At 40.6% G+C, this 15548-nt stretch overlaps 1 protein-coding gene across 7 annotated transcripts in view; it reads left to right on the top strand.

The window, feature by feature from the left end:
• The window catches only part of LOC119705000 (high affinity cAMP-specific and IBMX-insensitive 3',5'-cyclic phosphodiesterase 8A-like), a 161846-nt gene that overhangs the window by 128449 nt on the left and 17849 nt on the right, over window positions 1-15548 (top strand). For all 7 annotated transcript variants that reach the window (XM_038146879.1, XM_038146878.1, XM_038146877.1 and 4 more), the window contains 11 exons: window positions 3233-3321; window positions 3894-3945; window positions 4046-4088; window positions 5017-5094; window positions 6039-6109; window positions 6678-6842; window positions 9245-9293; window positions 9567-9702; window positions 11378-11576; window positions 14316-14533; window positions 15340-15472. In XM_038146879.1, coding sequence (XP_038002807.1) covers window positions 3233-3321; window positions 3894-3945; window positions 4046-4088; window positions 5017-5094; window positions 6039-6109; window positions 6678-6842; window positions 9245-9293; window positions 9567-9702; window positions 11378-11576; window positions 14316-14533; window positions 15340-15472 — 1233 coding nt within the window. The remainder of the gene's footprint in view (window positions 1-3232; window positions 3322-3893; window positions 3946-4045; window positions 4089-5016; window positions 5095-6038; window positions 6110-6677; window positions 6843-9244; window positions 9294-9566; window positions 9703-11377; window positions 11577-14315; window positions 14534-15339; window positions 15473-15548) is intronic.

The following is a 15548-nucleotide window of genomic DNA, read 5'->3' on the forward strand; positions in this document are numbered from 1 at the left end:
TTACTAATGGAAATATATTTTACTCAATGAATGATAGAAATCTAAATCTAATTCATCTCCTTCCTTGTACTAATTTTACTCCTGACTGCATGGCTTTAACAGTGAAGGCTAATGAAATACTGCCTACTTAAACCTGTCTGTCTGGAACAGCTTAAGCTGGTTTAGGTGAATATATTCTGTTTGCAGGTGTTCTGTGTTTCCCTCTGAAACATTGTATAATATGTAATCTATGCAACTTTGAATTTATATGTTAATATAAAAATGAATTGCCAATTAAATTATTACAGGAATCATTTGCAAGTAGAGGTTAACTGTGAGGAACAAACTTTGAAATACTTGAAGTTTTGAAATCGTTTGTGTCAAGATATTACAGCATTTTCAGAGGTGCCTGAGTTACCTGGATCATTCTGACATGGTCCGTGTGTAGTTTTCACTACACACTTGTGATTTTTTCATATCCTAAATTTAGAAGACTGCTTCTCACTACAATAGGCCATATTTTGGCTACAGCAAAGTAGGTTAGTGTAGGTTAGAGCATATCAAAAAAAGGAAACTCTGCTGCTGTGATAATCTCCTGTCAACAGGTTTGACTTTTGTTTTGAACAAATATGGTACTATACTAACAGAGTAATAAAAACAATAAGAAAGTAAGTATTTCTGATCTTTGGAAAAATCTAAGCTGCATGAAATTTATCTCGTCTTTAAAATGGAATTTAGGAAGATGGACTCTTGCAGCATTTCACCTCCTGTGCTGACAAGCATAGTGCTGTGAGCAAGTTCAGTATAATAAAACAGAAGTTCATAGGTGTTATACTTTTTAAATTAAAAATTGCAAGGTACATAGGGATTCTTAGGTCAGGATGTTGTTTCTCTTAGCAAAAACCATATCTCTGGAAGTTAATTTTTTGTTACTACAGCTGTCTGTAATTTGCCAGAAGCCAATGCTCTTGAAATGTTCATCCATCCATACTTGAGGAGTTGAGTTGTGCTTTTCTTCATTCTTCGGTTTCATGATTCAAATTGCATCCATTAAGATAAAATGTGCAGTTCTGACTAGAATACTTGGTGCCTCTGATCTCTTCATTCTGCTTTAGTTTTGCTTTCTCTGCAGTGAGATGAACACCTACTGATAAAGCAGACAAGCCATGCAATTCCTCTCACCCTTTGGGAGCTGTTTGCAAGGTCTTTGCAGAGGGGGTGGGAGAGCAATCACACTCGGTCATAAAGGTCTGTGGCAGCGCCTTCCTAGCTCAGCCTTCAGTTCTGTGAGATTGTGTTCATGGTGTTTATTTTGGTTTGCTTTGTGTTCTGCAAGCAGTTTGCTGAACTTTGCTGTCTAGTGCGAGAAGCCCCAGTCTAAAAGGAAGGCTGAGCTGGGGGGTTCCTTGCTGTGCCTGTGAGAGGTCTCAGTGGATAGATGTGTGCCTTGGCCTTCCTCATGGAGTTTGGAACCTGAGCCCTGATGCACTCTGAGGAGCGGCACTGTGGGGTTTGCTGGGTGTGCTGTTTGCTCTGGTCTGCTCCCCGCACCCTCTGCAGCAGGAGCAGCTCACGGAGCTTGTGTGGCTCCAGTGCAGACATAACCATGGGCTTGACTGACAGCACGTCTTGGGAATAGCTCTTCTCTGCTGGACTGCTGACAGAGGCTCTGGGAGAGAGCATATGGTGTTCTTAAAATATGTTTAAGTGACATCCCTGGGAGAACTTCACCTACCATCAGGAGTTTGGCTTGGACCTCCTGCTTCTCAGAATTGCGCTGACCTTTTCCCTCACACATTTCCTGCCACGGTTTCACAGGTTTTAGAAATTCACAAGTTAAAAAATCGATCTGTTGACTAAAAAGAACACATTAGTGAATTACCTGCCTTGAAAAGGATACGCTTTCAACGAGGGAATTATCCAGTCTGTAGTTTATGACTTCACCCCTTTGTGCACATCCTGGGTTTATTACCTGGGTTAGAGATCAATTACTCATCTCTACCTCATCCTGGTTGTCAGGAAACTATTGATGTGCATACTTTTAATTATGAGAGCATTGAATTTTGTGGTGCTTGCTTTATCTTAATTTGTATTCCTCAAGCAGCTCACGGAAGACATTATGCTCACTACACAGTTTGTTATTCACAATTCTCTTCTCTGACAGATCCTCAGAAAAGCCTTTCATATTTTTTTTTCTGTACAGCCTGTCACTATGCAGTTCTCTGTGGGCTGGAGTCTTTATTTGCTGGCTCCATCCACATAAATGTAAAACTATTCTCTCTGTACCTGTTTTCTGGCCAGCTTGACTGTGAAATCTGTCAGTCTCACATAAATAAATACATATTGTGTGCCTCATGAGGGTGTTTTCACATACATAAGATCTGATCTACAGTTCGTTGAGCTCAACTAAAATACAGCAATTGGCCTGAGCAGTTTGTGTTAAGTGAACATCGAAGATGGATTTAATTATTCATTAATCACTTGGTATTTCGTAAATGCCCAGTTCAAAATATGCATCTGTTAAAAAAGACCACCAACAGCTATTCTAGGGATAGAAACAAATGGGCAGTCCTAAAACCAGAGTGCTTTTAGAGGGGAGGCAGAATCCAGGAGCTATTCTACTGAACTCTCTTCTGCTTTAAAAGAAACAGAACAAATCTCTGCTGCATTTGGTAGTAAACTGACAGTATGGAAAGTAAATGTGCTGGGATACCAAAGCACTTTTAGTCCCAGATACAGTCAATGTTACCCAGTGGTGAGACATCCCAGCCATGCAGGAGAGATGGTGTATCCAGCAGGGAAGGTGATGAGGGTGGTGTAACAGCTTTGCAGGGACCTTCCTGTCCTGGGTCCCTGGGGAGCCCACACCTGCAGCCCCAGGGGGACTGCTCCAGGCAGAGGCTGCTCTGAGCTTCTGCTCTCACGGAGCTCTTTGCCAGCTCTCCCCAAAATGATCTGCAGCCCCATTGAGGTAGGATGGGGAAGAGAATTCAGCTGATTCCCACAGCTCCTGAGTCCAGCTGCTGCCATCAGAGCATTCCCAGGCTGCTCCTCTGGAAGTTGTCCATGGATTGGCAGCAGCACAGTGACCTACGGGTTACTTAAAGGGGAGAAATCTGAGGGTTTGAGCACAGTTTAACCAGTCCTGTCTGGTTTTTGTATTGTGAGGCAGCTTTCAGTGAAAGAAGGTGTGGAGTTACAGCTTCTCTTCATGTTTTATCTGAACTTCCTTCCACTTGAATTATTTTTTCAGGAATGGCAAGGAATGTACTATGCGAAAAAGAAAAATGGAGATTGCATACAACAAAATGTGAAGATACTACCTGTCATTGGACAGGGAGGGTAAGTGTGAAAGCTGAAGTCGTGATTTGTGTCTGAATGAAGGCTCAGTTTAGAGTTCAGCTGCCCCCAGCAGATATTGGATTATCCTGCTGCTGAGTATAATGGAAGCTTATGCAAGGAAGGGTGCCTGAGACCTCTGCACTTAATTCCTTGGGGCAAAATCAACTTTGTATGTTGTGTGCAGGGAAAGTGATATTCTGATTCTCCCCCAAAAGGAGCCAAAGATGCAGATGTGCTCACTTGTGACTCTGACTCTTCTAATTCTCCCTGAAGTGCAAGTGCACCCTCTGGTCTTTCTGTGCTTTGTGTTGGTGTCACCAGGACCTACATCCTGTTTCACTGAGCACCTGTACTGTGTTCTTCCATGCTCACTCTTCTTTCATGGCTCTTGCCAAGGGTTTTTATGGTATGAGGTCGCTGTGTGCTTTGATAATGGGCAAGATTCAAGCATGTCTAGATTTTTATGCAACTTCCATTTGATCCCCAAAACGAGCCTTTGGAGCACCCAAGTGTCAGCACTGAATTAGAGCTGAGGTTTGGATGGGAATTAACACGCTGTTTTTTGCCTGCAGAAAGATTAGACACTATGTGTCAATTAGTAGACTGTGCAATGACAACAATAAGGTAAGTGAAAATAGTGCTATGCTCACTTTAGTTTGAGCCCTAAGTATAACAAAATAATGGCAGAGTTCTGACTAACTGGATTTTTCATACTGAATTGTAGGTGGAGAAGACATGTGAATGTATTCAGGCTGAATCTCAGACAGGTAGGACATGTCTCTTCTTCCCCAAGAACTGGAGAACATACCTGGGCAGAGAATAAAGGCCACTGTTAGTGATTTGACTGAAAACAGTTTCACAGAACAGTCCTGTTTACCTAGTGATAAGCTGGGAATCCAACTCAAAAGGCAGGAAAGTAAATACAAGCCCCCTCTACCTGCCTCATTTACTTTAGAGGTGACATAAAGCAGCCCACCTTTGAAAACGCTGTCACAGGCCCCAAGTTGGTGTCATGGTATTGCTGGGTTCAGTGCCACAATTCAGCTGTATCAGATCCCTGTGACAGAATTAGAAATGAGAAGGATGCTGTTATGTCATCCTGTCACTGTGGCTGCTCTGTAGCACATGGCACCAGTGTCTGCATTGCTTTGAGCTGCTTTGTGGGGAGCTTGCATGTGGGTGGAAACGAGGATGACCAATACTGTAATTCACCCTTATCCCATCTATCCGCACTTCAGTTAGGACATCCTTGGCATCCCTGCTGTTGTTAACTGTAGTTTTAGCACAGGCTGAATCTTGGAGTCCCTAAGGAACCTGGGGTACTCTGCCCCCCTGCTGACATGTGCTCTTCTGTGGCCCGCCAGTGCTGGTGGCAGTGGTTACTTGTGTGAGCTCAGGTGTGCTGCACAAGTTGTGTTCACAACTGCAGTTGTGTCACAGTGGCAAGGGAGGAGCTTTTCTCTCCACAGCTTGCTTCTGCACAGACATTTAGGCATGTTCTGCCTGAGAACTTGACTGGGTTCAGGACAGTGTGATAGGGCAAGCGCTTTAAAAGGCACTTTGATCAGCTCTCATCTGCTGAAGCTTTGAGGTCAACGTCACTCAGCTGCTGCCAGGCTTTTCTGAGATTCAGTTCCTTTAACATACATCTTAGGCAAAACTTTGTGTCATTATGCAATATCATTTTCTTCACAGATACTCAGACTTGCAGACACAAAGACATGAGGAAAGGATCCCTGGATGTCAGATCCACAACATCTCGTGGGAGTGATGGTATGTGAAACAGCTCATCCTGTTGGGTCTGGCTGAGTTGGAGTTGTCATGCAAACCCAATGCACAAATTATTACATTTCTTACCTCTTCCCTGGATAGAGATATGAAGATATTTTTTTCTTAATTTTGTTTTCTTTTGCTGTGTTATATTTTGCTCTGTTAGATCACCCCAAACTTGATAGATGAGTCACATACTCAAAACTGTTGCTGACACTTACATGCTTTTGTTAAATCATCCCTCATCACAGTCTAGGCAGCATACATTAGTGGAGCATGTCTGTGGCAGTGAGAATACAGTCATGTTCCAGTACAGCAAAAATAGCATTGACTCTTCTTAAGAGCTGCTCAGCACAATAAGTAACAGAGATGTCTGCATTTTATAGGTAGCACAATGTCCAGAAAAATCTCATCTTGACCTTTTCTTTGCAGAACCAAAATTGCTAACCAATATAAAACATTTGTTTTTGAATTTCCAATGTAATAGGCCAAAACCTCTGCTGTTTTTATTTGGCATAGGTACCCACTTTAAAAGAGCTTCAGTGATTTACCTCAGCTTGGAAGCTGACTCATTATGACTTGTCATACTGCATCAGGCAGCAAGAGTAGATACATCCTGTAATAATCTAAATTCAGTGGTTACCTACCTGTGCCTGCCAGTTTATACACACATATCTGTCTAGTCTTTCAACTGAGTTTGTAACTGAATATTTAAAATACTAAAGCAAAGCCATGATTTTGCCAGGCTGTTACAGCCACTTATCTCTAATCAGGGACATCAGTGGTTCAGCCAGCATCTCTTTGCAGTTGTGCATTCTGCAGTAGATTGCCTCTGAAGGGCACAGCAGGGTAAGCAGTGCAGAAAAGGCCTCAGGAGTTCCTGGCTGATCCTCCCATGTGCCTTGTCTCTGCAGTCAGGTACAAATTCTGCTCTGTTTTGCACACAGGCAGCTCCCAGCGGCGCCGCTCCTCCATGGCCAGGGTCCATTCCATGACAATCGAGGCTCCCATCACCAAGGTAATGTCACAGCTGTGCTGTGCAGCAGCACTGGGCCATGAGGCTCCAGGGTAGTGCCAGCCTCTGGTGCAGCTCCTTCCCTGATCCACCCCTCCACTGATGTAGCTTCAAAAAGGCAGATACTCTGAACCAGGATCTCCCAATCCTTCTTGGCAGAGTGTCATCCACGATCCTTTTTAAGAAGGAGGGACTGGAGTTCCTCCTTCTTACTTATGCATTGTCAACTGCTTTCTGAAACCATTCAAAGATTTGTCAAAAACCAGCTCTTAAACAAATTGTGAGAGACATGTGGGAGGAAGTTACATTAAATCCATTCAGAGACATTTTGAGGCTGTGCCTTGGAGGGGAAAGTCATTAATAGGATTGCTGTCCTTAAGGCCACTATCTTACTCCCAGAGTCAGGCGTTACTGAAACTCCCAGGCGTTTCAGTAACATCCCTTTCATTTTGATTTTCCCCCACATGAATTAAAGTTATTTTGTTATTTTCCTGAGTTTTCCGTAGTTAATGAGTGTCTCTGTTTTTTAAAAATAACTTCTAAGTTCACAATATGTCTGATGCTACATTAGGTAATAAACATCATCAATGCTGCTCAAGAGAGCAGTCCCATGCCAGTTGCAGAAGCTTTAGACCGGGCTTTGGAGATTTTGAGAACCACTGAATTGTACTCTCCACAACTGGGGACAAAAGATGAGGATCCACATACAAGTGACCTCGTTGGAGGGTTAATGACAGTAAGTACTTACTGCCACAAACAGCTCTTGATTAATGTTCACTGCCTGATTTTCCCAGTTACTTTATCATCTGCCATGTGCTCTGCCTCTACAATGCCAACTTTTTAGGAAAAAAGTCCATGTCTTTTCATGGACTTTCTCCCCCTACTTGAATGATGTAGTTCTGAAAATGGGAAGAAAATTGACCAGCCCCTTTAAAACATTAGTTTAGCTAAAAATGGAAAGTATAAACCAGGTCTATTTTTTTTTCAATGTGATTCGTTTGAGTAAGGTATAGATGGGGAGAAAGAAAGAAAGAGAACCAGATTTTTTTTTTTTAAATTTATTAATGAAGATTAGAATGACATGGTTTTGGGGGGCTTTTCAGTCTTAAGAAAAGAATGTTTTAAAAAGAATACAAAATACATATTTTTGTTGCTGTTTCTTGGATTATATTTGTACCTGTAGCATAGTGCCCAAAGTTGGACAAAGGGCACATAGTGAAGCAAGAACTGAACCCAAACCTCCAGAGCCTGGAGTCTGACCCTCCTGATGGTAACGAGATGAGTTTAGATGAATGTTACCTGTGCCCTAAGGATATGTGCTCTCATCAGTCTGTAGGTTGCATATGAAAGGCTACATCAGGACAAAAATTTACAGTGTGTTGGATGCAAAAAGGCTCACAAAATGTCAGCTTTTCAGAGATGTCTCTGGGCTATTATAATTTCATGTTGGAACTATCAGGACACTTTTGCAGTATCTGTCAGACTCTTCAATACTTTGTGTGTATTTTTAAATTTAAAAATACCACAGCAAATATCTAATCAGGAGAAAGATGTGGGAGATTCCAAGAATTCCAGGAGAAGACCTGAATGATTCATATTGGGTTGTATTTACTAACTGAGTAGACAAAATTTATTGTTACCTTAACTACATAAATACAGGAAGAATATTGATACATATAATCATTAGTCTTGAAGTTAATCTTTTCTCCTGCTGAATACATAAGAGTCCAAAAACTCAACTGTTTTCTCTTTTTTGTGGATTGTTGATTCTTACATGCATTTGTATTCTGATTGTATTTGGTCCACGAATATGAATATAACAATATTGCAAAATATAAAATCTTTACTAAAAATAAACACAAGGCTTTTTTATGGAGCAATAAGAAAAGCTGAGAAAATTAATTTCAGAGCATATGGCATGGTATGAGTTATAAAGTTATTGGAGAGAAACATTTTTCCATCAAAGGATCTGCTGAAAACAGAATTATATTGTTCCATTTGCGTTCAGAAGTTACATCTGAGAAGGAAACAAGTAATATATTATTGGATTTGAACTCTCAAGCAGGAAGGGCATTTGGAGTTCAAAGATAGATTTACCAGATACAATTACACCTGCTATTTCAACTCTTAAAAACTAATCTTTGATTCTAAATGATAGGCAGCATCTGGTGACCTAAATATTTGTGTCGTAGCAGGTCTATTGAACAGCCACTGTTGTACTCCCTTTCCTTTTAAATCACAAAACTCCAGACTCATTTACTTACAAATGTGAAAATAAGAATTAGAGATAACAGCTCTTTTAAGAGCAGATATTCCATGTTCAAATACAGGATCCACATTTACTTCAGCTCTAATTGGTGTGAATAATATTTTAATAAGGTGCATCCAGCAGTATTTTTTTAAAACACTGTTTTTTTACATCATGGGCTAAACTTGAGTTAACAGCTGTAACCTCAAAAGAGCAAGCAGGATTTGGGCCACAACATTTAGAATTATAGAACGAAAAGTAAATATTAAATACATAATTCTGTTAGTTTTAATCCATCATCTCAGTGTTCACATCTAAGCATCATGCCAGAATTAGGCCTAGGAGGCACTGAACTGAAGAATAAACAAGTACACATTCTGTGTGCTAGAAAGGAAGCCTCAGAGTAATTTGTTCCTGAGATTCTCATGAGATTCTTATGCTGCTGAGGTGACTGGATCTGGCAATACCAGGGCAGGGGAGCAGGGGAATGTCTCCATCCACTCCCTTCCACCGCCCACCTTTGCTTGTTGCTGGAAGTGTGTGGGCACGCCGTGTCTGCTTTGAGGCACAGACCCACAGCTGGTGTGCATGTTGGCCAGGCAAAGACAGATGTGAGGCTGCAATTCTAAACCTCCATCTGCACCTGAGAAACCTGAGTTTTTACCTACCTGAGTCCATATTGTATCCCCCAGCCTGCAGTTCCTCGTCTGTTACGGGCTCTGTGTAAACCAGGCGAATCTGAACAGTACAAACAGATAAGGAGAGGCAGCTCTGATGACTGTGACAGGCTGCAGTCAGGCTTCTCTGAAGTTGTGCTACTACTTGGTGTCATCATCTCCTAGACCTGTTGTGCAATACCCTCGATTTAACTTTCAACTTTCATTTAACAGGATGGTTTACGAAGATTATCAGGGAACGAATACATATTGTCAGCAAAACGTAAGTTTTAATTTGGCAGCTAATTTAATTTAAGATACTAAAACATGTTCAGAAATTTAAGAAACAGGGGAAATGTGATTAGATGTCCTTTTTAATGAGCTTTTTTTTGTTTGGGGGTTTTTTATCGGTAAGCATTTTTCTGCAGCATTACTGAGCTGGGTGTTACTGCAGAAGAGAAAGCATGGTCATTCAGTAAAATTGTATCTCACTATTAAATATACTACTTAATATACTGTAATAAATATATATAGTAATAACTGTATTCCTCCAAAGAAACTCATCAGGTTGCTGGCAGTCTGAGCTCTCCAATCTCCCTCAATGACATACCCCCACGGATAACACAGGCAATGGAAAATGAGGAACAGTGGGATTTTGATATCTTTGAACTTGAGGCTGCCACCCATAAAAGGTCAGTAAATGCAAGAGCTCATAAACTGAAGTTGCTGAAAATTGACTTAAATGTCATCCTCTAATCAGATCCTTAAGTTCTCTACCTGTGCTTTTACAAGTGAATTAATTTTATTTTCAATGTCAGATGTTTGAAATTTTCTCATTGTCATTTCTAGTTGTGTATGCATCTTAAATAGCTTCTGTTTCATCATGCACTATTCCCTGCAAATTCCCAGTGGATATAAGTGAAGATTATAGATCTTTGGTATGGTATAATGACAATACAGCACAATTTTAAAGCCTTCCTTTATTCAATCATAGAAAAGTTATACAAATCAAATTATTTTCTTGTGGGGATTCAAATTCCTATTATGGCAAACTACACACAGAGTCAACATGCTGGTCTTGAAACAGACAAGGTTTTATTTTCTTTACATTTGATTGGGAAGGTTTTATTCCTGAACAGTTCAAATACAGCTCTTCAGCAGAATTCCCATTACCTTTCTCTGGGTTTAGAGGAAGGTCTTTATTCTTGGCAGGTGACATTTTATGTGTAAGCCTAACTGAAGAACATTTACTGATAAAAAGCAGGACATACCAATTTCCATCACAGAAGTTTTCAAAAGCAGATCAGCAGCTTTGATAGACTGTACTTCATTAGTAGCAAAGGCCCCCCCTAAGACTGTAAGTTATGCTTTCTGTTTAAATCCTTAGTTTTATTTTCTCATGCTTATCAAAAGTTTCCCTTTTGGGTCCAGTTTCATGTGTCATGCTTTGTCTTGGGTAAAAGCTTTTGTGAGACACTAACTTGGAGGCCAGATCCTGCAACGAATTGACTATCTTAAACCCTTTGTCAAAATCCCAGATCTGTAAGAACTTTGAAAGTTATTCAAAACCAAAGCCTAAGGAAGATGTCAGGCACTTAGTTAAGAAATAAGCCCTTCATTATTAGACTGTGGTTTTATGAGCCAAAAAGGTGCAAAACCCCCTAGGGTTTTATTCTTCTTTAAAATTATTTATTTTGAATGAAGGTATTTACATCCACTTGCTTTAGGTTTTCTTTCTTTGCTGCATTTTGATTTCTAATGAAGTAATAGAGAAAAGTAATTAAAAAGAAAGATGTAAAAATACGGCCAGTCTATGTGATTTACAACATTTAATGGGTACATTGCAGTAACTTAATTATCCCAGCCAACATGCATGAGATCACCAGGTAGGTTTCTCTGCTCTTACTGATCTGGAGAGACCATAGAGGGACAAAGGAGGTACTTTGTTGCCTGTACTCTTATTAAAGGTAGTATAATTATGATTGCTTCTTACTGTATTTAAATAACAGCAGTTCATTTGTTAAGATAAGTGATTTTCAATGACTCACAAGTATGAATATATTACTAGTATTGCCTTAAGTCCAAGAAGACATATGGTAATAAAGCCAGGATAGTTAATTTGAATTTTAGTGCGTTACAGTTCCCTGACAGAGAAACTGGAGACACCTTTGTCTGACACTGGGGGGGATTAAGGGGGATTTGACTTTATGTATGTTACAATTGCAGTATATGACGCAGTAATTCTGTGACTAGTCCTTACACATGTGTCATTAGCTAAAAATGCTGCGTGGATTCATACTGTTTAGGCTATATAATATTCTTTCAGCTGCATTCATTTTAAAACTTTCTGTTTATTTTTCTCCACAGGCCTTTGGTTTATCTGGGTCTCAAAATATTTGCTCGCTTTGGAATCTGTGAATTCCTAAACTGTTCAGAATCCACTCTGAGGTCATGGTTACAAGTTATTGAGGCCAACTACCATTCCTCCAACTCCTACCATAATTCTACTCATTCAGCAGATGTACTACATGCTACTGCTTACTTCTTGTCTAAAGAGAGAGTAAAGGTGAGTCCACGTCTGTGTGAAACAATGTAGGTGGGAAATACAGGTGCAATCAAAGAAGGATCTCTCAGAAACAAATTCAAAAGTCAAATGTCTGTCTAGTGCCAACCAGTTTGGTAACTCTGAGGTTAAAGAACTGGGCTGCTTTACATGAATTCTAGGATCTCTCTTTTAGTACATGTAGAAGGATGGATACTAACATTACAGAATTGAACAGTTCTTGATGGGAGAATAAGAAAACCTTATTTTCAAGTACAACTTCTTCGTATAGTTAAACCTCCTCAGATAGGTGAGCTAATGACATAATTATTTTTGTGACGGTACATACCAAAACCAGATTTAATATGGTAAATTACTATCTCTTAATGTCTTGTGATGGTCATTTTGCAAAAGATTCCCAAGACAATATAGGCCATAAAGTAGGCTGTATCACCCACTGGAGAAGATGGCCTGAGGCTTATAGAGACTGCATTGGAGGAGAGTATTGAAACAAAATTACTTGTTACTACCATAACACCCACTGGGGTATTAGAACCACGAATACCAGAATAAATCAGAGTGACTTTTGCTCTCACATGCCCAGACTGGAGCAGGGGAATAAAGCAGCACTTGGTGTGTGTGCAGTAGAGTGGTGGGACATATTTCTGAGTCACAGTCTTGGGTAGAAGTTCTGAACTGGCCTGCCTAAGGGGCAGCACCAGTGATGGGCACCTGGCTGAGAAATTTGTGACTGTAAACAAGCTTCTGACAGCTCATTAAACTGTAGTAATTCCGTTAACTTGGAGCTGCAGCTCATTAGTGGGCTCTCCAGAGGCTGATTTACAAATACTATACGCCAAGTGGGGATAGAACGTCACTGGATTTTTTCAGCCCCTGATTTGCCAGAGGTTTATCTGGTCTTCCCAAGAATATCTATAAAAAACAGACAAGATCTGGATCCATTTCAATGCTACAGAAGCATGACTGCCTCCTCTTTTTCTAGAATGTTATTTCCATTCCTCTGTAGGCATAGGAAGAGAAAAAAATGTTGCAGCAACAGAAGGAGCAGAATCAAAGTTCAGAATTCTCTCTTCATCTTTTCAAAGTTATAGCCCAGATGCTTTTGTGTTGCACAGAGTTCAACTTAATCTGAACACAGAAAGCCCAATTCTGCCACTGAAATTCATGCTGAGAATTTTTTTTTTTGGCAACTTTAACTCAGTTCAACTTGCCTAGGATGATTTTCTGGTTCCAAAATTGAAGTCATATTCTCAGAACCATTTTCACTTCTGTGCCATGGGAGTTAAAATGTTAGAATCCTTGACTTGACAGTGGGTGTAAAAGTGCTGTAAATCCCTGTGAAATAAGTCAGGTAGACTGCTGTGGTGTTCCAGGTCAGGTATTCTCATGTTTCTGGCCATTTCCCATCTGCACAGGTCTTTCTCAGCCAGACTGAATGCTGCTCAGTGTGTCCCTCTGAGGAAATCCCTCTCTCAAATCCCTCTCTCTCTGAACTTTATACCACAAAAATAGAATACCAGCAGCAGCAGCTGAAAGAAGGAAGGGAGAAGTTAACACACAACAGAGAGTATTTCAGACGATGCTAACTATTAACTAGAGCAGAAAGAATTATTTGCCTTCTCTTGTTCTCCACGAGACTCTCTTGACAGTCCTCAATGAATAATATCCCTGCTCCTGCAAAGTCAGGTCATTGCATAATTTCAGGATGTGTGAAGAAGGGTAGGGTTTATCTTTTCATCTACCAAGTGTAACTATTCTGAATGGTAGTAAAGGACCCAAAGAGAATTTGGACCTCAAATTAAAGCAAATTGGAATAAAAATTATCTGCCCTGCTCCCAGATTCAAATGGGAATATTTCTGCTCTTGTGTTTCTTTCATTTTATTAAAATTTTTAATATAATTGTTTTGAATCTGTAGTCCTTCACAAATGCCAGTATAAACACAGCACAAAGGCTAATTTCCAAATGTATACGAAATATTTCTGAGATGCTTAGTTCTTCTTCTCCTTTATGCTGTTAATAAAGTATTAACACTTAAGTGTAAAATCATAAGAGTTAAATAGGTTTGTATTTCATGACAGGGTAGATAAAAATAGGCATAAAACCATGCCCATTGCAAGCAGACATAAAGCCACGGAGCGCCTCATGCTACCAGAATCAGAATGTGACACAGGAAGTACAGAACATGTGTCATGTAATTTATCCATGGGTACAAAACATCAAAAATTCTCCATAGAATATGCATTAGCTGTAACCCAGGACAGCATTATTAAAGAACTGGATGTATGGATAACATTCCTTTCAAATGGTAAACCGAGCCAGCATGCAAGTGGAACATGATTAGGACACATTAAATTGCCAAAGGAAATTAAGGGGTGCTAATAGAATACTTTTTAGCAGTATTGGTCTTTTTTCCAAGCCAAATACCTTAACTCCAAGTGAAGGTGGTTTCAGTGTTGCTAGAAAACACAAACTAATTTATTACTTTACATTTGTTTAATTTGATGTGCTGTGACAAAGGTGTGGTTAAGGCAAAATTTAAGAGGTACAAAATGGCCAAAAAAGTCACGCAATGTTCAGTGAAGCTTCTAATGAATTTTCCATTGCTCTCTGTAGAACATCTGACCCTTACTGATCTCCAGAGTTTTGGCTTTTATTCCTCAGCGACTTGGCTTAATCTTATGGACAAAATAGGGTTTTTTAATGAGTTTGCCAGGAAAACTAAGCACCCTTCTATTTTCAGCAAACTCTGGATCCAATTGATGAGGTTGCCGCGCTCATTGCTGCCACAGTCCACGATGTGGATCACCCAGGAAGAACAAATTCTTTCCTGTGCAATGCTGGCAGCGAGCTCGCAATTCTCTACAATGACACAGCCGTGCTGGAGAGCCACCATGCTGCCCTGGCTTTCCAGCTCACCACCCGGGATGGCAAATGCAATATATTTAAAAACATGGAGAGGTAAGCTTAACCCCCAGGGTCCTTGTCTGCCCACCAATATCTCTCACTTCCTTCTGTGTACCATAAGGCAAACAAGCATCCTAGAGGAGGGCAGTGCCTGATGGATAACTGTCCATGGCCCTTGTGAAATTTGCTTCTAAAAGAGTAGAATGCTTCTGTCTCTCCTGCAAAGACTTCTGAGTAATTCCCCACCGTCAGTTTCTCCTGTCCATGAAAAGGCAGACCCTATCTAAGGAACTTAGTGTAAATCTTAATGTGAGCAAGTCTAGAAGAGTTGTTTTGTGTCATTGAATGTAGAGAACAAGCTAAGGCTGGGTGGGTAGAGAACGAGGAGAGAAAGAGCCACAGAACAGTGTGAAGGATAATGAAGGACCTGTTGCTCTTGCAGCCTCAGAGAAGCATTTAGGGCAAGGATGTGACCATTGCCTTGGTTCTCTCAAGATACAACAGAAAAGTACTGCTGAAAACTTGCCTGGAGAGGGACACAGCTGGGTGTCTGTGCTAAAAGCCTTGGGAACATGCAAGTGTGGCATGTCCTAGCAGCCTCCTAAGTAGCTGGTGCCTCTGCTTCTGCCCAGCTCTGGTACTGTTACTCCTAGAGATCCAGTCATGCCTGGAGCACAGCTGTCCCTACACACCAAAGGTACTCCTACATCTAACAGAGACACAAGCCTTTATTGCTGTTCTTTGTTCCCCTAGCACCTCTCTCCAACAGGAATGGTCTGTTGCAATTTTGTTAGACTTGTTTTAGCAACCAGCCCTTTGTGACCCAGCCAGCATTCTTAATTGTTTCCTTCTTTAAACAGGAATGAGTATCGAACCCTTCGCCAAGTCATTATTGACATGGTCTTAGCAACAGAAATGACAAAGCACTTTGAGCATGTCAACAAGTTTGTCAACAGCATTAATAAACCCTTGGCAGCACTAGAAGAAAATGGGGTAAGCAACATTGCAAATTCTCCTTAAAATGCCTAGGCAGGGTCTGGGAACCCTTGGCAGTGGGAAATTCCCACAT

This window comes from Motacilla alba, chromosome 10, assembly GCF_015832195.1.
Source record: "Motacilla alba alba isolate MOTALB_02 chromosome 10, Motacilla_alba_V1.0_pri, whole genome shotgun sequence".
In the NCBI taxonomy this organism is placed as follows: Eukaryota; Metazoa; Chordata; class Aves; order Passeriformes; family Motacillidae; genus Motacilla; species Motacilla alba.